Genomic DNA, 22,369 nt, shown 5'->3' on the forward strand with positions numbered 1-22,369 from the left:
TATTTATATTATTAACACAATCTTCCAGCATCCAGAGGACATCATTTCTCTCCTTCCCTCTAAGTTTGTGCTTTTTGCTTTATTGTTTTCTTTTGTGGTTTCTTCTCTTTATATATATATATTTATATGATGCTATAATCGCCTGAGTTGAATATCAATAATCAGCATTAAACATCTGGTTACTAACCTTCAGATAATTGATAGGATTGCTTGTAACATTCAGTCAAAGATACACACAATAACATTATAACACTAACACACTGATTGCACAGAGTCAAGGGCCTGAACAACAATAAACATGTACAATATATTCATATTTACTGTATATAAATGTCTATAGATTCATACTGTAATTTATATGCTTGCTTATTTCAAAGAATATCGAGTATATTGTAAAATGTATGGCACTAGTTCTGTCTTTGGCTCACAAGTACACTACAGGACTATTAAACATTAACCTAAACGTTATTGATTATATATATATATATATATATATATATATATATATATATATATATATTGTCTTAAAGTACAAATGAAGAACCATTACAAATGGGAGAAATACTGAACCTTTAAACACTGCTCGGCTCACAATATAAATAAAGGTCTTTGTTTATCTATTTTTATATCATTTCAAACGGAAAATTCTTGAATATGTTTCACCTCACAAAGGTGTTGATTAACCACTTTACATGACCTACTAACAAGGTAAGTTCTAGAAACACAACACTAAAATACAGATCAACCACTGGTTCACACACACAGACCCCACTACTACACAGAAAGGGCTTCGAGCTTCATTAAAAGGGTGGCGCGCCTTTGCTCGTCTTTATCTTGTATTTACAAACCCGAAGCACCGGCTGTTACACATGATCCTAGTGGACTTAAACTGTGCTGTAAGGTGACCGTGTAGTTATACTAGGGAAAAGCTTGCTTCCGCCATGGAATAAAACAATAAAGGTAATTGCTAAAAAAAAAAAAAAAAATTCTCTCAAGTAAAATTGTTTTATTTGTAATTGCGAGTTTATATCTCACAATTCGGACTTTATGGTTTGCGATTCCACATTTTTATAACTCTCAATTCCGACTTTTTTTTTTTTCTCAAAGTGTGAGATATAAACTCAGAATTGCAAGGGAAAAAAAGTCAGAATTATGAGATATAAACTTAATCGCAACTTTTTTCTCGCAATTCAGACTTTTTTTCTCGTAGGCTATATCTAACAATTCTGACTTTTTGCTCGCAATTGCGAGTTTTATTTGTAATTGCGAGCTTTTCATAATTCAGAAAAATGTTCTCCCAATTATACGTATAGTAGCACACGTACGTCTGCAAGATGTCTGTTAAAGATCACTTCATCTGGAAAGCATCTGCTGTTTACTAACATCTGATAGACATCTTTAAGATGTCAGTTTAACGTACATTCTAAATCAATACATCTTAAAGACATCTTCTAAACGTCTATTTGACATCTGACAGGAAACGTCCTATAGACGTATTGCAGATGAGCAAACACTCTTAAAAATACGTCTTCCAGATGTAAACACACACATCAAATAGACGTCTCCGTGATGTACATGTGCTATCTGGTACGTTATATTTGTAATTTTGAGTTTATATCTCAAAATTCTGCGAAAAAAGTCAGAATTGCGTGTTATAAACTCGAAAATTGCGAGAAATAAAGTCCGAATTGTGATATAAACTCGCAATTATAAAACACTTCTTTTCTTACAATTATGATGTTTTTCTCGCAATTGCAACTTTATTTCTCACAATTCCACATTTTTAAAATAACTCTCAATTCTGACTTTTTTTTCTCAAAGTGTGAGATATAAACTCGGAATTGCAAGAAAAAAAAAAGTCAGAATTGTGAGATATAAACTTAATTGCAACTTTTTCCCTCACAATTATGATGTTTTTCTCACAATTCCAACTTTATTTCTCACAATTCCACATTTTTATGATACCTCTCAATTCTGACTTTTTTTCTCAGAACATAACTTTTGTGAATTATAAAGTCCGGATTCTGAAATATAAACTAGCAACTGCAACTGCAAAAAAAAAAAAAAAAAAGTCAGAATTGTGAGATAATAATGTTATTTTTATTCCAAGGCGGAAACAAGCCTCCATGCTAAACAGGCTACGTAATCTGTAAGTGAAAGATCTACAGACATTAAGAAGAAGGACAGAACATATTGGACCACAACACGACGTCGAAACATAGCCATTAAATGTGTAGAGCGCACGACTGTCCCGTCGAGTGCCTGAGCCTCTATTATACACAGTTCCCTGCTCTTACACGTCATGACCCAGCCTCTCGATCTCGTCGATCAGGAAATCGATGTCTGACATTGTGACGGCATGATTGGAGACCACCATTCGGAAGAAGTTGACTTTGTCTCCCTGTGGTTGGTACCCTACCATGGTTGTACCACACTCCATCATCAATGCCTTGATCTTCGGCGCCACCTGCAGGGGAAAACAGGGGAATTACGACACATGCTACTCTTGTTACTCTTGATTTGGTTGTTATATGAGATGATGAAGTACCCTGTGTAGCTTCTCCCGTCGTTCGTCTCCGTGTGGCATGCCACGCAAGCTTGGTGGAATATACCAGAAGCAAACATTTGTGTGCTGGGGCTGTAGAGAGCAAAAGAAAAGCAATAACAAAAGCCATTACATCCAGTGTTAGGTAAGCAGTTCTTTCAATCTATAAATATGTGTGTTCCAGATACAAACCTGGCCCTCAAAGACCATTTCATATCCCTCACGGTTCTTGATTTTATTGTAGAGATATTCAGAAAGCTCCAGGCATCTGTCAATGTGCTGCTCAAACCCAATTGTGCCCTGCATGGATAAAATTCACCAGGAACAATAAAAATGTTTTTCTCGACAAAATACTTAGTGCTAGAACCACATAAATGTCTTCATATTAAAAGTTGAGGTAACACTTCATTTTAAGGTTACTGAGCTACATGTTACTACATGTACTTACTATAGTAATAACAGTAAATTATGCATAATTACAACTAACCCCAAACCAAACCCTAACCGTAACCCTATAGTAATAACTATAGTTAATTAATTCTCATGTAAAGCAAAATATACTATATTGCAAATCTCAGTTTGTGTTGTCACAAAAATGTACCTCTCTATATATAAAGTGGGATATATATTATATCCAATTTTTTTGTCACATATATACAGTATGCAAAAAAGGAACAGCAATATATATTATATAGTAAATCCCAACTCTTTGAATGTTTACATCATCATAAAACGTAACTGTATAATCGCATAAGTCTATATATAAAGTTGAATATACTGTATATATATACACAACTGTGCAAAAGTCTTAGGCATGTTAATACCCCCCCCCCCCCCCCCCCCCAAAAAAATGGTTTTAAGTCAGTTATTTCTATCTTTTGCTGTAGTGTGTCAGTAGGAAATATCAGTTTGCATTTCCAAACATTCTTTTTGCCATTAATTGTAATAATCCAGTGAGATTTGTGTATGCACAAGCAGTCTGACAACAGCCGGTCTGATCTGATCTCACCATCATCGAGTCCGTCTGTGATTACATGAAGAAACAGAAGAAACTGAGAGAGACTAAATCCAGAAGAACTGCGGGAACGTCTCCGAGACGCTTGAAGAAACCTTCCTGCAAAGCTCCCTGAGAAACTATGCGCAAGTGTCCCTGGACAAAAGCCGTTTTAAACGCAAAGGGTCGTTACACCATATATTGATTTGAATTAGTTAATAGAAGTTAAATCATAAATAAATTCAATTTATGATTTTATTTTTGAAAGCATTCTCACTTTACAGCATTTTAACGCAAGTGCCAGTACTTTTCACACTACTATAGCTTTGCAGGAAGGTTTCTTCAAGCGTCTCGGAGACGTTCCCGCAGTTCTTCTGGATTTAGTCTGTCTCAGTTTCTTCTGTTTCTTCATGTAATCACAGACGGACTCGATGATGGTGAGATCAGATCATACCGGCTGTTGTCAGACTCCTTGTGCATACACAAATCTCACTGGATTATTACAATTAATGGCAAAAACAATGTTTGGAAATGTAAACTGATAGTTCCTACTGACACACTACAGCAAAAGATAGGGGGGAATATTAACATGCCTAAGACTTTTGCACAGTACTGTATATATATATATACTGTTTATATATATATATACAACTTTATTTGCATACATACAGTACACTCATGTAAAGCAACTGCATACAGCAGCAAATATCAACTGCCTGATTTTTTATTTAGTCACAAAATGCAACTATACTATTGCCCAGCTCTTTATATAAAGTTGGATAAGTGTCCAACTTTATCCGCATGCGCTGATATACTATATAGCAAATCTCAAATGCTTGATTGCTTGTATCGTGGAGAAATGTAGACTATACTCAGCTCTAATCTGCTGAATGAAGACATGAAGATATTATAAACACTGAAACATGATTTTCTTTAAAGTTGTTTCAAAACTATATATATTGTGAAAATTGCTCTGCAAATAAATTTGACTTGACATAATAGCGGCTGCTGTGACCCACCTTGGCCTTCCACATGAGCCAGAATTTGAAGATGTCTACATGTCTGCCACACTGGATGGCCTTGTCTCCGGTGTCGTAGTTCACGTCGTATTGTTTGTCTGGTTGGAAGAGGTATCCGGCACACATGGAGTTGCAGCCCTGCAGAATGCCCTGAAACAGAAGCACAGCGTACTCAGTGTGATCAGCAGCTGTATTAACTAAACTTGATCTACATGCATTCATTTAGCAGATGAGTATATCCACATGAGTTAGGTGTGTAACTGCATTGGCAACATTTTTGTTTAGACTTGTACACAGGGCCTAAAATGAACACTCGCCAAGTGCCATGCAAGTGCCATGAAACGGTGTCACTCGCCGGTTGGCCTGTAACATTTTTATGAATTCTAACAATGCATGAACTTGAACAAACTTGAACAACGCTCGGGACAGTTGATGGGCCAGCGCTGCATTGTCACGAAAGTTTAAGCCTAGAAAATGTGAATATTCAAGTGCAAGAAGATGCAAAAGGGATACATTTAGTTTCTCGCTCTAGGTGGAAAGTTTTGTTTGCGAACCCATCTGAAGCGCGTGCACAAACACTAAGCTAATGTCTTCTTGCACTGGAGCAGACAAATTCACACAAAATTATGTAAAAAAAAATATAGCAAGTATCCTAGTGAACACAGTCAGTTATGTCTTAAGTGAATGTAAACAGTTGAGAAAGTAAACGCATGTGTTTTAGTATCAGTATATTAGATCCGTGCATTCGCTAATAAAGCGACAGCAGCCTAATATTCCTGCTGTGTTTTTAATGTTAATCAAACAACAAAGGACAAAGAAAAAGTCACTCACTGCTCTTGACTAAATAGTTTTTGTAACTTTAATAAGGGTTAATTAATACAGATGTTTAATTTATACAGTGAAGACTATGCAATGTTGTTTTACATTTGCGTACTTTTAGTACATTTGTGTACCTGAAAACTACTGTCAGACCTGAAAAGCTCTGTTTATTTCATTTGTAACTTTGTTATATTGTATTTATTTGTCCTTTTGCTTGTAATTTGATTATTTGTTCTTATTGTTTTACTGACTGTTTACTTGTCTTTAATAATGTTTTAAATTTATATTAGTTAAGCTAGTAGTTTTAGCTGTGGTGTCGACATTTCAATAGAGAATTGTAAATTTTCACTTGTTAAAATTTTGGTGTCATAACTGCCTGTTTCATGGCCGGTAAAAAATATTTATGGCTGGTACATTTTCTTAAGTCAGGTGCAGAAAAAAGTTAATTTCAGGCCTTGCTTGTACATGTTCACTACTGTTCAGAGGTTTGGAGTTGGTAAGATTGTTTAATGCTTTTGAATGAAGTCTCTTCTGCTTATTTGATCAAAAACACTGAAAAACAGTAGTTCTTTTGAAATATTATTACAATTTAAAATAACTGTGTGAATATATGTAACTAATTTATTCCTGTGATCAAAGCTGAATTTTCAGCATCATTACTCCAGTCTTCAGTGTCACATGATCCCTCAGAAATCACTCTAATATGATGATTTGCTGCACATAAAACATTTCTAATTATTATCAATGTTGAAAACAGTTGTGCTGCTTCATATACATTTTTCAGGATTTTTTGATGAAAAGACCGTTCAAAAGAACAGCATTTGAAATAGAAATCTTTTGATCAATTTTATATTCAGCCCTTAATTTCATTTGAGGAAAAAAAAAAAAATTTACAATAGTGTATGTCTGTTTATGTCCAAGTCTCACCTTGTCTCTAACCAGGATGGCTGAACATTGCAACGGTACACCCATCATCTTATGAGGGTTCCATGTGACAGAGTTTGCCCTGAAACAAACACACGAGTGGGGTTTCAGCTCACACTGCACCTTACCTGTGACATACAGTCATGTTAGCACCTCATCATCACCTGTGGTTTTTACATACCTCTCAATGCCGCTTAGCTTGTGACGGTGTTTCCTGGACATCAACAGTCCTCCGCCCCATGCGCCCTGGAGATTTATTCATTCATTTATTCAGTGATCCATACACTATATTCATGTATTTAGTTACCATTTCAGCTAATCCTGAAAGCACTGATTGAAAACGCAGTCAAACTTACATCCACGTGCAACCACAGGTCGTACTTCTCGCAGATGTCGGCAATGTCATTGATGGGATCGAATGCTCCATATACTGTGGTACCAGCCGTCGCATTCACAAACAGTGGCACGTAACCCTAAAACACACATTTAAAATCACATTCACTGTTGATAGTGCATGGCCTAAAGATAATGCCCCAACAGCAGAGTGCCACTTCATTAACAGAAGCACAAGAAGGTCAAATCATCCATCAGCTTGAGGATACCTGCCCCGCTATTGATCCACTGAACTCTTCAGGCACAGAGGTTAAATACGCTCACTCACTTGTCTCAAGAGCACAGAACAGAGCAGTGTAGTCTGTGCATTTACACACCTTCTGTTTAGCATCAATGATCTTGGCCTCTAAGTCAGCAGGTATGACACGCCCCCTAAACAAGACAGCCAATTAGGTATAAGTGGGAGGGACTATAAAAGCAAATAAAACATGAGCTTTGAAAGACAGTAACCAAGTGCTTATATGTATATATATAACATAGTTTTGAGCTTTTTATCCTTATTTATTCTTATATAACTGACACAGAACTGTACTGCCATGATACCTCTCATCTGTCTTCAGGAGAATGACATTTTCTTTGCCAAATCCCAGTACAGCTCCAGCCTTTTTGATTGAGTAATGACTCTGCAAAAAAATAAGCAAGTGTTGCCAGTCAACCAAAATGGCCAAAATACCATAGATAGAATACAATTAATGTCATCATTCACACTTACACGACAAAAATAAATATATGACCCCCAGAGGGAGACAAATCCTCTGTTTAACTGCCGTGTGCACTTACATGTTCAGATGTGAAGAGCACGAGTCGTGGTGCTGCTGACATGCCTTTGGTTTTGACTTCTGGGAAATACTTATACCGTGCAACCATCACGCTGTACATGTTTGATATGGCACCACCTGTGAACAGATGAGCATTCAGTGCATTTCAGCACCACTCACAGCTGTGTTCAATTAAATGTGTCAAAGGAATTAAATGTCATCATTACCTATTTTTATGCATAATCTATAGTCATTGTTTTATTATATGTTTTTGGGTGAACATCATACGTTTGTAATTGTAATATTAAATCATTTTGTTTGTTATGGATTATTTCGACTAATTATTCACCTGGTGAGAAGAGTCCATCGCCATCCCCGTTCGGCCAGCCAATAATCTCTCTCATCTTCTTTAGGGTCAGCTGCTCCATCAGAACAAACACGGGCGCGATCTCATATGTGAACCTGAACACACAAACACACAATTAAATTTGGTCAATATGAGATTCGTTTGAGATTCATATTTAGTCACAAGTAGAAACATATTTTTGCTTAGTTTAACAACCAAATCACAGTGTAAAGAAATTATAAATAATTAAAAAATGTAAAAAAAAAAATATATAATTTTAATTGGTGGTTTTTGATTGGTGAGTTAGTTTTGGAACTCGATTCTGATTGGCTTTCCAAGAATGCTGATGCTTGTTTCCACCACCGAGTAGCCTAAAATATAAAAAAAAGGTAATTGCGAATTTTTATCCCACATGTCTGACTTTTTTTCTCAGAATTGCATGATTTGACTCACAATTGCGATTTATAAAGTCAGAATTATGAGATATAGCCTATGCTAAACTCGCAATTGCGCGAGTTTCAGAGTTTACTGAAACAAGGTCAGAGTTTACTGAAACAAGCTTAGGCTACTGTGTGTTTTTCTTTTATTTATTTTTTTATTTATGAAATTTGACTTGGTTATGAGGTTCGTTTGAGATTTATATTTATGACATTCATAGCTACTTATGTTCTGCTTCTCCAAATCGTCGAAATCAGACAACAGCTAGGCTACTTCAGAGATTCACAGTCCCTCCCTGCAGACATTACACACTGTTCCGACAGAGGAACATTCTGTCCCTCTCGGCTGCTTTGAATATCGCTAATTAAAAGACGGCTGTGATAGACTAGATAAGGGCTCATTTCAGGGTGTTTTAATGAAGGGAGTCAGTATTCTGATGGCTATCTGTCCGTCTAAATGCAGGAGTAACTTCAGTCTGACGGGGGACAGACAGCGTGTAAATGAGGGGACGGCTGCGCGCGCCTGATAAGAGCACACTCCCGCACAAATCCATCTCATTCAGAGAAGAGAGGGACGAAAGTGTGATGAACACAAGTAGGACAGGGAACAGCCCCGGGCAGACTCATTGTTCAGCTCCGTCACAAAAGGAACAAAGATTTAAGACAGTAAAAATAACCGAGAATCATCAATAACATGCAGCTAAAACATGATTCCGGCTGTCATAATGTCATATAAATAGAACAATGTATTTTCCCGCAGATCTTACACGTGTTGGATTTGACAAATTGCATTTTCATGTACAAAGGAGGAGAAACCAACCGGAAATTTAATACCTGTCTGAATATTGCGGTGGCACAATGTATATCGAGACCTTTTACCATTACACTGTATTATGAAATTGTGTCATATAGCCTACATTTGCATAACACAAAGTCATAATCACATGCTCACTAAAGCACAATATGCTGATGAAAAGAACAAGAGATGATCCATAATTTTTGTTGTGATTGTCTTATTAATGGATAATAGCTACATTTAATTGAATTGTGATTTTTGAGTAAATAGCCTATTGTGTAATTAATTATTAATTCAGCATGTCATTTGCTGTATTATGCACTGAATATATCAGCATTATATATTTGCCTATGTTGGTCTCTAGATATCAATATCGGCATTAACCACTGAAAATCGTTTATCATAAAGACAAAAGGGCTTTTAGCAACACCCTGCAACACCACACAAGCTCGTTGAAATCCCAAGAAACCAGCCAAAACACCACTCAAATTTAATGTAAAAACCTCTTTTTTGTCTTTTATGTGAAGCTATTTTGAGGGTGTATGGATAATTCTTTGTGTGTGCGCGCGCGTGTGTGTGTGTCCGTCCATTAGCTGCCGGTCAGTGTGTGTCACCGCTGATGAGAAATAATGGGTCTAAATTAGCCACGGTGAATAATGACAGAAGAAGCAGCATTTGCAGCCTGTCCATTCACTCTTCTTCTCACAAAGCCCTTTGTGTGTGTGTGTGTGTGTGTGTGTGTGTGTGTGTGTGTGTGGCAGCAGCTGAAGCGCCAATCTCAGCAGTGCAGAAATGAAACATTCTAAAACATTGCAGGTGAAATCCTTCAAAACGGGGCAGAGAGCAGTGGGAGGCGAACACAACAGCTTTATCCCTCGAGCTACAAGACGGCATAATGTGGGAGAGAAGGAGAAATGTTTATCCCGAGATTTTGAGCGGCTGAAAAAGAACTAATCAACAGAGAGACTCCCACACTCTCATCTAGTGAACTAACACACCTCTGCCATTAGTACTTCATGTAAAAGCACTGTCATGACTCCATCTACCACTGAATACAAATATAGTGCTTTTTAACATCATATCCATGCTTTAACAGGAATAAGATGTGAAGAAAGGGCAAAATTCAAGGTTGTATACAGGAAACCGCCCAACACCATCGATCACCTCTTGACTTCTCAAATGTCAGCAGCACTTGTGAATGTTTTTATTCATACTGTTAAAAATAGCATAAAGCAAATGTCACAAAGAAAACACTACAGACTAGTGAGCTGCCTTGGTGTATACTGCATAAGAAAAAAATGTGAACAATGAATTCAGATATGGTGTTCATATTAGGATTGGGTTCATATGGATGTAGTCAGTCAAACAAATAGTGTTATTCATGCAAAAAAGCAAAATTTTAAACACAAATATTGGGTAAAGTTGTTGCTTTGTCAGGCATATTAAATATTTTTTCACTGAGCTTATCTCTCTCTTATCTCGCCTCTTTATACGTGCCCTTCAAGTGGAGTTGGAAATATTGGAATTCCGAGTTCTAAGCAGATTAATGACTGAGCAATGTCATATTTACAAGTGGGAAACTCGGAATTCTACCAGTTGCCAAGTTGTGATGTCATAAGGGTCATGTCAAACTGAAACATGGTGGCAACACTGATCTATAATATAGATAATAAATGGGAAGCAAGTCTATCCACCTTATTCATACACATACGATTCACGAGCCGCTGTAAATAACTGTAAGAAAAACAAAGTGCAGTTAACAGTAAAAGTGTTTATGATTATGATAATAAATTAAAATAATATGATATATCAAATGCCAGTTTGCAACTTCAAGCAGCATAGGACTTGGTCAGGTAAAATACACTCAAAAAATGATTTATTGATGCCGTTCACTTTATTTAAATAATTAATTTTGTTTGAACTCTATTGTATCAGGTTTTTCATTCAAACACGGTTGCATCATGTTAAACTGTTTTCATGTTGAAAGAACAATAGCTCGATCAAATATGGAAAACAGCATTTTAATTTCCCATTGCACGGGGCCGGATAGGAAGAGTAAATGCTAAAATAAACTGTTATTTCATGCATTTTTAGTAAGATGAAAAAATGTTAATGTTCTATTATGTTGTATATAAACTTTCTCTTATGTTGATGCTGGAAGTGAATCGCACATTTAAGTTACAAATGGCCAAATCCGCTCTTCCGTTAAAAATGATGTAAAGTTAATCAGTTTGCTTCATGCAAAAACATTTAGTTGTGATACCATGTATAAAAAAGTGCATAGAAATGAATAATTTGTACAATTTTGAATTCAGATAGTTATTTGGGTTTATTCGAAGTAAAATTATTTTCTTTGGTTTAGGCTACTTATATGTTTCCGACTCTGAGGTTCATGGCAGCATTACATGCTCTACTGCTTTAGATTTAGTCCAAATTGGGATATAGGGCAACATAAACAGATTTCATGCAGAAGAGCTTCTATGATGCCCTAAAATACTGCTATAGGCAGCTCACTTTATTGAAACAGACCCTATAAGTTCTTTAATGTTTTCAGCTCTGCTCTTTTCTCTCTTTTGCTCTCTTCCTCTTCGTATGTGGCATGAATTATCTTAAGAGGATATTAATCAAAGTAATTCCCTATTGCAAAAACCCATTGTTCATAGTAATGGCTATTTAACAAGGCCTTTCTCTTCGTAAGTGACTTCTATTATAAGAAGCTCTCTGTTTATATTAAGAAAGACAGCTGTAATGAAGTGCTCGGTCCTCTGAGATCAAAATGGCCTCTGGGAGTGAAATGCGATGGCCAGACTGTTCAGCCCGCAGGGACACACACGCTCTCCGACTGGCTGGTCCCAGCTGGCACACACTTCCTACCAGCCCACAGTCACACACAATCAATGGGCTGTTAAATAGATTTGGTACAAGTCCATTCTGTGCTTTAGTGTTGTAAGACTCTTCAGTGCTGCACAGTCATAAGCTTCATGAAAAAAAAAAAAACCCATCAGCTTCAGCTTTATAAATGGGATAAAGGGCTCATTTTCACCTGATGAAGTGGTCATAAAGGCTATATAAATCTAGTTGCACAAATCCTTGTTTTTTTATCAGTGGTAATAATTTGGGTGTGCACTTCTGCTTCCATCGTCCCAATGTCAATGGGATTTTTGTTAAATGTCTGAAATACGGTTTGTGGTTTAACACAAGTTCATGGTATTTTCACATTTTATTCTCCGACATAGAATACATCAGTAATACCCCACTTGTGATCTGTTAAAGTTTTACTTGTTTTGAAAAAGGTGGTTGCTGTCAAGTGTCTCAATGGGACTATAGAGGTTGTCGGGGACATTAAACATCATCAGCCGAACAGGTAAAATCATCTACTCACTAGTCGCTTTCACAGCCTTGTTGTGTTTATAATCATGCTCTTGTAAACTATTCTAACTCAAACTTTCAGGGAAAATGCTTTTAAATAAGTGCTGAAAGAGCTGTTGGATGCTTAACGGTGGTAATGTTGAAGTCATGTGGCCGTGGTGTAGTTCGTTCGTCAAAATTCATAAAAGTTGTGTTCATTTGTAAAGTTTATCATGATGGAATCCTAAACTTTTGTTGGTCACAGAGTTTGTCGAGTGTGATGCTAACTTCCGGGTTGACCAACAAAAATAAATCATCACTGCAGCCAGCGCTCTATGCCTATGTGTTTTCTGCAACTTAAAAAGGAAAAAAAAAATCTATGTGTCAGAGCAATCTATACTATCGTTTCTTTCCTAATCACCTTTGCACTTCGCATGAGCAACTCATCAGACAGAAATGTCCAATAAAACAGCTCAAGTCAATTTGCTCTTTATATCATGTAGTGCAGCGGCCAAATGTGTAACTCTATGTGCTGATCAATATGCAATCTCACACGCCTGGAGGGCACCGGGTGGTTACAGCAATCAGAGACACCACTCGATGCAGAGTTGACAAAGACAGCGCCTCTAGCCATAGCGTTCAAACAAACCCTTTACATAACCTCAGAGCAATGGAAACACTTACATATGTATCACAAACAACATGTATCCACCGAGGGGAGAGGACAGAAGAAGAGAGGAGAGGAGAGGAGAGGAGAGGAGAAGAGAAGAGAAGAGAAGAGAAGAGAAGAGAAGAGAAGAGAAGAGAGGAGAGGAGAGGAGAGGAGAAGAGAAGAGAAGAGAAGAGAAGAGAAGAGAAGAGAAGAGAAGAGAAGAGAAGAGAAGAGAGGAGAGGAGAGGAGAGGAGAAGGGAGGACAGGAGAAGGGAGGACAGGAGGAAAGGAGAGGAGAAGAGAGGATGAAAGGAGAGGAGAAGAGAGAAAAGAGAGGAGAGGAGAGAACAGGAGAGGACAGGAGAAGAGAAGAGAAGATAGGAGGAGAGGAGAGGAGAGGAGAAGGGAGGAGAGGAGAGGAGAGGAGAGGAGAAGAGAGGAGAGGAGAGGAGAGGAGAGGAGAGGAGAGGAGAAGAGAAGAGAGGAGAGGAGAGGAGAGGAGAAGAGAAGAGAAGAGAAGAGAAGAGAAGAGAAGAGAGGAGAGGAGAGGAGAGAAGAGAAGAGAAGAGAAGAGAAGAGAAGAGAAGAGAAGAGAAGAGAAGAGAAGAGAAGAGAGAGAGAAGAAGGGAGGACAGGAGAGGAGAAGAGAGGAGAAGAGAGGATGAAAGAAGAGGAGAAGAGGGAAAAGAGAGGAGAGGAGGAGAGAGGAGAAGAGAGGATGACAGGAGAGGAGAAGAGAGGAAAGAGAGGAGATGAGAGGAGAAGAGAGGAGAAGAGAGGATGAAAGGAGAGGAGAAGAGAGGAGAAGAGATGGAAAGAGGAGAGGAGGAGGAGAGGAGAAGAGAGGACGAGAGGAGAAGAGAAAGAGAGAAGAGAGGATGAGAGGAGAAGAGAAGAGAGAAAAGAGAGGAGAGGAGAAGAGAGGAGGAGAGGAGAGGAGAGGAGAGAGAGGAGAAGAGAGGATGAGAGGAGAGGAGAAGAGAGGAGGAGAGGAGGAGATAGGAGGAGAGGAAAAGAGAGGACAGGAGAAGAGAGGAGACAAGATGAGAGGAGCAGAGGAAAGGAGAAGAGAAGGGAGGACAGGAGAAGAGAGGAGAAGAGAATGAGAGAGGAGAGGAGAGGAGAGAACAGGAGAGGAGAGGACAGGACAGGAGAAGATAAGAGAAGAGAGGAGAAGAAGAGAGTAGGAGAGGAAAGGAGAGGAGAAGGGAGGACAGGAGGAGAGGAATGGAGAGGAGAGGAGAGGAGAGGAGAGGAGAAGGGAGGACAGGAGGAAAGGAGAGGAGAGAGAGAAGGAGAGGAGAGAACAGGAGAGGAGAGGAGAGGAGAGGAGAGGAGAGAACAGGAGAGGAGAGGAGAGGAGGAGGGAGAGGAGAGGAGAGGAGAGGAGAGGAGAGGAGAGGAGAGGAGAAGAGATGGAAAGAGAGGAGAGGAGGAGAGAGGAGAAGAGAGGATGAGAGGGGAGGAGAAGAGAGAAAAGAGAGGAGAGGAGAGGAGAGGAGGAGAGGAGAGGAGAAGAGAGGATGAGAGGGGAGGAGAAGAGAGAAAGAGAGGAGAGGAGAGGAGAGGAGAAGAGAGGATGAGAGGGGAGGAGAAGAGAGAAAGAGAGGAGAGGAGAGGAGAGGAGAAGAGAGGATGAGAGGAGAGGAGAAGAGAGGAGGAGAGGAGAGGAGGAGATAGGAGGAGAGGAAAAGAGAGGACAGGAGAAGAGATGAGACGAGAGAGAAGGAGAGGAAAGGAGAAGAGAAGGGAGGACAGGAGGAGAGGTCAAGAAAAGGGAGGACAGGAGGAGAGAGGAAAGGAAATGAGAAGAGAGGAGAAGGGAGGAACAGGAGGAGAGGAGAGAAGAGAGGAGGAAGAGGAGAGAGAGAGGACAGGAAGAGAGGTCAAGAAAGGGAGGACAGGAGGAGAGGAAAGGAGAGGAGGATAGAGGAGAAGAGAGGATAGAGAGAGGAGAGAAGAGAGGAGGAGAGCAGAGAAGAGAGGACAGCAGGAAGAGAGGACAAGAAAAGGGAGCGACAGGAGGAGAGGAGAGGAGAGGAGAAGAGAGGAGAAGGGAGGACAGGAGGAGAGGAGAGAAGAGAGGAGGAGATGAGAGGAGAGGAGGAGAGGAGGAGAAGGAGGACAGGAGGAGAGGAGAGGAGAGGAGAGGAGAGGAGAGGAGAGGAGAGGTGAGGAGAGAGGAGGAGGAAGGGAGGAAGGAGGAGAGGAGAGGAGAGGAGAGGAGAGGGAGAGAGGAGGAGAGAGGAGGAGAAGGAGGACAGGAGGGGAGGAGAGGAGAGGAGAGGAGAGGAGAGGAGAGGAGAGGAGAGGGAGAGGAGAAGAGAAGAGAGGAGAGGAGAGGAGAGGAGAGGAGAGGAGAAGAGAGAGAGGAGAGGAGAGGAGAGGAGAGGAGAGGAGAGGAGAGGAGAAGAGAAGAGAGTGAGAGGAGAGGAGAGGAGAGGAGAGGAGAGGAGAGGAGAGGAGAAGAGAAGAGAGGAGAGGAGAGGAGAGGAGAGAGGAGGAGAAGGGAGGACAGGAGGAGAGGAGAGGAGAGGAGAGGAGAGAGGAGGAGAGAGGAGGAGAAGGGGAGGACAGGAGGAGAGGAGAGGAGAGGAGAGGAGAAGAGAGGAGAGGAGAGGAGAGGAGAGGAGAGGAGAGGAGAGGAGAGGAGAGGAGAGGGAAGAGGAGAGGAGAGGAGAGGAGAGGAGAGGAGAGGAGGCTGATCTGAATAACTCACATGTTAGTGTTGGCAGTAGAGGTGAGCCATTCTCCAGCGAGACCCAATGATGTCCAGTCCAGATGAAAGCTGGTTGAAAAATCTAGGGATGACCTGAGAAGAGAATTTACAGGAAAGATTTAAAGTAAATACTCTTTAATATCATAACATTAATCAACCAGATCAAAAATACTTTCTACATGTCAGCTATACACTGCTGTTCAAGAGTTTTTTTATGCTTTTGAAATAAATCTCTTATGCTCACCAACATTTATTTGATCAATAATACAGTAAAAAACAGTAATATTGTGAAATATTATTAACATTTAAAATAATTGTTTTACATTTGAAATTATTGTAAAATGTCATTTATTCCTGTGATGCGAAGCTGAATTTTCAGCATCATTACTCCAGTCTTCAAGATAAACTAATGTTGTGTATTTGTGAGGACGGCTGACTCTGGCCTGTACCTGTTCTCACTCCATACTTGAGCGTGTCTCTGCAGTCCACCAGGATCTGCTCCAGCGACTCCGGCTGATCCGACAGCTCCAGGTTGAAGCCCTCCATTCCCTCCAGGAGCTGGTGAGGGTGATGGAAGTCCAGCACTTTGGTGGATCTGTCGAAGGTCTTGCGAACATAATTGGTGAGGATCTCTACCACTTCGAGAAGAAACTGGATTGTGGGTTCCTCGCCATTTTTAGCAGGCAGTAGATCTAGAATAGAGGCAGCATGAAAAGATAAGAAGTGTTTTCATTTATACAATTGAGATATTAGTGGGGTTGAAGCGGTGGAGGTGAAAAGTCTGAACCCACACTGAAAATTACACTGGGATTTTTTCATCTAACATTTCTAGGTCACCAGTCAATCATGTGAACTCTTTGTACTTGCACGGAATGAAAGACTCTTATGCTCATCAAGCCTGCATTTGATTTAAAAAAAAAATACAGAAAAATATAGTAATATTGTGAAATATTATTATGATTTAAAAATTATGGTTTTCTATTTTAATATACTTTAAAATATAATTTATTTCTGTGATCAAAGCTGAATTTTCATCATCATTACTCCAGTCTTCAGTGTCACATGATCCTTCAGAAATCATTATGCTTATTTGATACTATTTGATAGTTATTATCAATGTTGGAAACAATGTTGAATTATATATTTTTTTCTAATCTGTGATTTTTTTAAAAGAACAGCATTTATTCAAGATAGAAATATTTTCTAACAATATAAACCTTTACTATCGCTTTTTTATCAATTTAACATATCCTTGCTGAATAAAAGTATTCATCAAAACAATTACTGACCCCAAACTTTTGAACAGTAGTTGTTACAAAAATACAAAATATTTCTATTTAAAATAAATGCCGTTCTTTTAACTTTTTATTAATCAAAGAATCCTAAAAAAAGTATCACAAGTTCTATATATATATATATATATATATATATATATATATATATATATATATATATATATATATATATATATTACATAGCACAACTGTCTCCAACATTGATAATGTATCGGTATCAAATCAGATCGGTATCAAATTATATTTGAAAGTAGGCTATATTAAAATAGAAAACCATTATTTAAAATTGTAATAATATTTCACAATATTACTTTTTTTCTGTATTTTTGATCAAATAAATGCAGGCTTGATGAGCATCAGATACTTCTTTTAAAAACATTAAAATAGTAATTTTTCAAAACGTTTGACCGGTACTGTATATATAATGATTTTAGTTTATATATACAATGCGACCATTCAATTCTTTTTCTTTAACTTCAAATCGTTCGATTTTATGATGAAGCAACAGTGCGTTAGACTGAAACGTGGCATTAAGAATGAGAAGGATGGTCACCTCGAGCGAACAGGTTGGAGAAGTCCGTCTCGTCGCGCGTGTAGCGCTCGCTGTTGTCGCGCGTCATCTGGTTCTTCGCGCTCTCCTTGAAGGCGCCCACCATACGACTCTTCTCGTCCAGACTGTTGTTCTTCTGCAGGAAACCTGCATCATTACAACACGGGGGAGAATTGCAAAACATATCCTCAGCCTTGGTAATGGATGCTATGGAGGAAAAAGTTGTAGGCTATCTCTAACCAGTTGCTTAACATTAGCAACTAACAGCAGGTTTGCGCGCTAAGGGTGATTCCAGTGGCTGGGGTTTTAGTGGGACAGCGCTATTTATGGATTGGTTGAGGTTCAGTTCAGAGGTGCTACTGTAGCCATGACATCAGAGGACATGTAGGGTGTGTTTTGTTTTTTTGGATCATGAAACCCTGTTGATTCCCGGTTGAGTTTGGCTCTATATCATCCTTCACAGATTCCGCGTGACTGACCAGATGCTCATGTCATTAACTGCCGACAGGCACATGAGTTTGGCTCTATATCATCCTTCACAGATTCCGCGTGACTGACCAGATGCTCATGTCATTAACTGCCGACAGGCACATTCAATAGATCCATCGAGGATGTTTTATTGGAACATCTAGCATGAACGTGAACAAACATGTTTAGGCAAAGCAGAAAGACCTAAGAGAGTCAAACACCAAGATGTCCCCCAAAATATAAAAAAATAGCCTGTTTTTCGTTCATAATGCATGCATTCTTTATTATTTCGACTGATTTTATCTATGGAGGTCTGCGTATAGCTATTGTAAAACATGGGTCACAGATGGTTAGTAAGATTATAAAGAATATTTTTCAATATTTAACAGCATATTTCCTTGGAGCATCCGTCTTTCGGTCACGAGGGCCCGGTTGTCTTATCTCTTTCATTTTGAGCTGGACTATCGCACAATATTATCAGAGAGCGCAGGCCTGCGTTAATACTCCCCTCTGCCACCCTGCAGCCCGTCTCTCTCATTCAGGCTCGGTTCTGATAAGAGCTAATGACTATTCGATGCCGTGAATCTTTGGAGATGCGCTCAACATCAATAGGCGACACGATTTCATTGCGGCTATCAAATGGATTTTTTCTGTTTTCTCTCATGCTAAAGACCAAATCTCTCTCTTTTTCTCATGTTAAAGGATTTTTTTTGTCTTCACAACCACGTCGAACATGTTTATTGCGCATGCAATTAAGATAAAAATAGCAAATTATTTACTGTGTTGATATACGCTGAATCTTCTCATTAAAAATATGATTTTATTTGAGCAATGGTTTACACACTGGATAAGGCATACATTTCGTTTCATTAAATCGTTAAGATGAGTCTATTCAGATCAATTTCTGCATGAGCTCTCTCTCTCTTGTTTTACACATGTAGTTAGTAATGACAATAAATGATGCATAATTACATGCAACTTACCCTAAACTAAACCTAACCCAGTAAGTAGCCTAAGATTAATATTACTCAGTACTTAAATATATAATTACAGTGTAACAATGACACCTTAAAATAAAGTTTAATCAAAATAAAAAAATAAACATAAATGAAATCATATAGAAACAAATTAACAAAAAATATAGATAGACAGATAGATAGATAAGAATTTGACTGATTATTTACACGCTTTGTATATGAGCTCAAACGACAGCAGAATATGCAGCTGAGGGCGCGTAAATTCCAGATATTGTTTATACATCAACAATTTTAATGACAGAATGATCATTCAGTGTTTTCCCCTTAGGCTTTAGCATTTAATACATATTACTAATTAGATTCATGCGGTTTTGCAATAATCAGGGCATCATTCTCATTACATGTTCATTTTTTAAACAAAAAGCACATCAGGCTAAATTAAATGAAGATGATCTGGCCTTGAGAGAGTAAAACGATCTAAAGTTCAGCAGGAGTCAGGATGGTCACATCCTCCCAGACGTCATCCTCTTAAAAACACCCAATCCTCTTCACATCTTTTAGCAGGCTATAAAGAGCAGTGTGGCGTAAAAAGACAAGTCGAGAGAGAGAGAGAGAGAGAGAGAGAGAGAGAGAGAGAGAGAGAGAGAGAGAGAGAGAGAGAGAGAGAGAGAGAGAGAGCACCACCCACCAGGAAACTAATAGAGAGCAACACAGGCAGCCCCTTTTTCTCCTGATATATAGTGTTTCAAATCCAGTTATGAAAACTTATCTAAGTGACCGTGAGAAAATATTTCCATCCAGACACTGACGATTCACACTCTCTACGGGCTATTTTTCACTTCTCTTGCCTAACAACCTACACAAATCGTGCCTGGCATGAATCTCTAACTCGGGGCTGATTTCTATTCCTTCCTTTGTCGGTTATTTATTTATTTTGTTGTGTCCAGAAAATAATAATGAGAGTGAACAAGGGGTGATGCGGGGGAACAAAAGACTAAGACCCTGTTCACACACTCGCCTACAGGGTAAATAACAGCTCGCTGACCTTTAGTGTGATGGAAACACGCAACGACAGTCTCTTGCTCCATATCTAGGGCATATGTATTCACACCTGGGTCAACAGAGCAACAACAGCATGGATAAAGGTGCCCTCCACTTTGGCACCTTGACTGACCTCAAGACTGAGATAATGTTGGCACTGTAACTTACCACAGATCTTCATGCCCAGTTTCCTCGTGCATCCGTGCGCAACCCCGTACCACGCGTCGCCGGCTAAAACGAGACGTTTGGAGAGCTGTTCAACATCCCAGAGTTTATTCTATTCTTAATGCTATGGGTGATGCTGTAGAAAGCGCAAAATTAAGGGTCAGCATGCATTGACGCAGAAGACAATGAATGTGCGCAACAGATTCGGGTCTTTGCCGAACGTGTGGCTTTTCAATTTCAATTTCATTTTTTTTTTTTTTTTTTTGAAAGGGCTTGATTTTCATCAAGCGATCAATAGAGGCTATCAGAGAGGCAGGCCGCTAATAGATGGTGGCACACATCCGGCAAAGAGGCGGTTTAAAATAAGCGGGCATGAAATGAGGTCTCGGAATTAATTGAGTGAAACGCTTGTGTTTGACTTGCCAGCCGTCACACAGAGAGCCGAGAGAGAGAAAACACACCACTCGAAAAAATACATGAATGACCTCTAGCATAAGTGACCAGACAGATAAAGTTTAGATGCTGATACAATGAAAATGAAATAAAATGAACACACGCTCACAGCAGTAAGCAAACACGAACAACACTATATTCAGCAAGGACAAATAGAATTTATATAAACAAAATGGTGCAAGTGTGCATATACAGCGATAAGAAACGAAGGTGAATTATTATTATTATCATCATCAATAGTTTGAAATGAATTTATCTCTGGGGTGGGTTTTGTCTGAGGGCAGATCTAGCTGTATCTGCCCCAGGCGCGCGCTGTCAGATGAGGCAGAGACAGCGCGCGCCCCTCAGGTCAGTGAGCGTGAGATAGAGCTTGGCAGGGAGATAATAGCAAAACACGCGCGCGCACACACACAACAGCACAACACATAATGCTTTTTACAATTTATATCAAAATGTACATAGCTAACATAAAAAACATATATTGGTACTACATCTTCATATTATTGCACACATTTTTTTTTTAGCATGACATTTTTATTTATTTTACACCTGATCAAATCAGATCAAACCAGTTTCTTTTATGTAGGCTATTTTTTGACTCGGGCATTTTCAGCATATTTACAAAGGAAAATGTGAATTGGACCGTGATGGCGGGTAATTTTTGTAATTGCGCTATTAAGGTGGGTCTGTCGAGAGCAGACGATGGCTGATTGCTGTTCTTCAAGCTCCCATAAAACGAGGCAAAATGCAGAGCTATTGTTATAAGATCGGGTCCATAATTAAATGCAATTAGGCAGAAGCAGGATGCTCTTATTTGTGAGTAAAATTAAGAATACAATTTGCATGATATTTTTCATTTGTAATCTGCAGAATTGAGACTAAAACTATCTCTAGAAAAATAGCAAAAAATAAAAATATTGTTATTATTATTATTACATCTATATACATCGATCTCCCTGCAAATGAAGAATTTACATTTCTATGACGAAAACTATAATCAAATATAATTAAAACTATAATATCTTATTACAATAATATTTTTTGTAATAAAACGATAATCAGGGGTTCTCGTTTTAATATCAATTCAATTCAAAATTGCTTTATTGGCATGACTGTGATCTATCTATCTATCTATCTATCTATCTATCTATCTATCTATCTATCTATCTATCTATCTATCTATCTATCTATCTATCTATCTATCTATCTAAAGATAATTCATAATTTGTCTCTCAAGCTGTCAGCTAATAGACATCTCACACGGCGCGGTGTGTTTTTCAGGGCAGTGATGAACATCGCCACCCCACGGAGTAAACAAGCCAAGTGAAAAACGCGTTATCCAGAGAGACCTACTTGTGGCAGGTTGTCGTAAATTAGCCGTGTTTGGGTCCATATCACCAGCCGAGGAAGAAGGTGCAGAAGACGCCATCAGTCCTGGAAAAAAAACACCTCACTGCTTTCAGACTGAAGGAAAAAAAAAACACACTACACACGGAAAATGTGGAGAAATTAGGATAAACAAAGTGATGGCACAAATAACAGTTGCTTATATAGAAAAAAGACTGGCTAATATCTCATAGAAAGTATATAGCTATATAAAAATAAGCGTTTTTTTTCTAGCACAATATCACGCATCAAATTCTCCTTATGAAATGGCAGTAATTCACTCC

At 38.8% G+C, this 22,369-nt stretch overlaps 1 protein-coding gene across 1 annotated transcript; it reads right to left on the minus strand.

Annotated features, from left to right (window-relative positions):
• Positions 1 to 986: 986 nt before the first annotated feature.
• gad1b (glutamate decarboxylase 1b) lies at positions 987 to 22,210 on the minus strand. Its single transcript, XM_079882756.1, is given in 18 exon segments — positions 987 to 2,467; positions 2,549 to 2,638; positions 2,738 to 2,845; positions 4,559 to 4,708; positions 6,305 to 6,383; positions 6,483 to 6,547; positions 6,658 to 6,774; positions 7,012 to 7,066; positions 7,238 to 7,317; positions 7,475 to 7,590; positions 7,802 to 7,914; positions 15,751 to 15,794; positions 15,796 to 15,837; positions 15,839 to 15,843; positions 16,200 to 16,442; positions 17,599 to 17,742; positions 20,250 to 20,312; positions 22,053 to 22,210. Coding segments are annotated over 18 exon segments (1,764 nt in total). The 5' UTR covers positions 22,129 to 22,210; the 3' UTR covers positions 987 to 2,293.
• Positions 22,211 to 22,369: the final 159 nt, after the last annotated feature.

Source organism: Squalius cephalus (genome assembly GCF_949319135.1).
Source record: "Squalius cephalus genome assembly, chromosome: 10".
NCBI classification, from domain to species: domain Eukaryota; kingdom Metazoa; phylum Chordata; class Actinopteri; order Cypriniformes; family Leuciscidae; genus Squalius; species Squalius cephalus.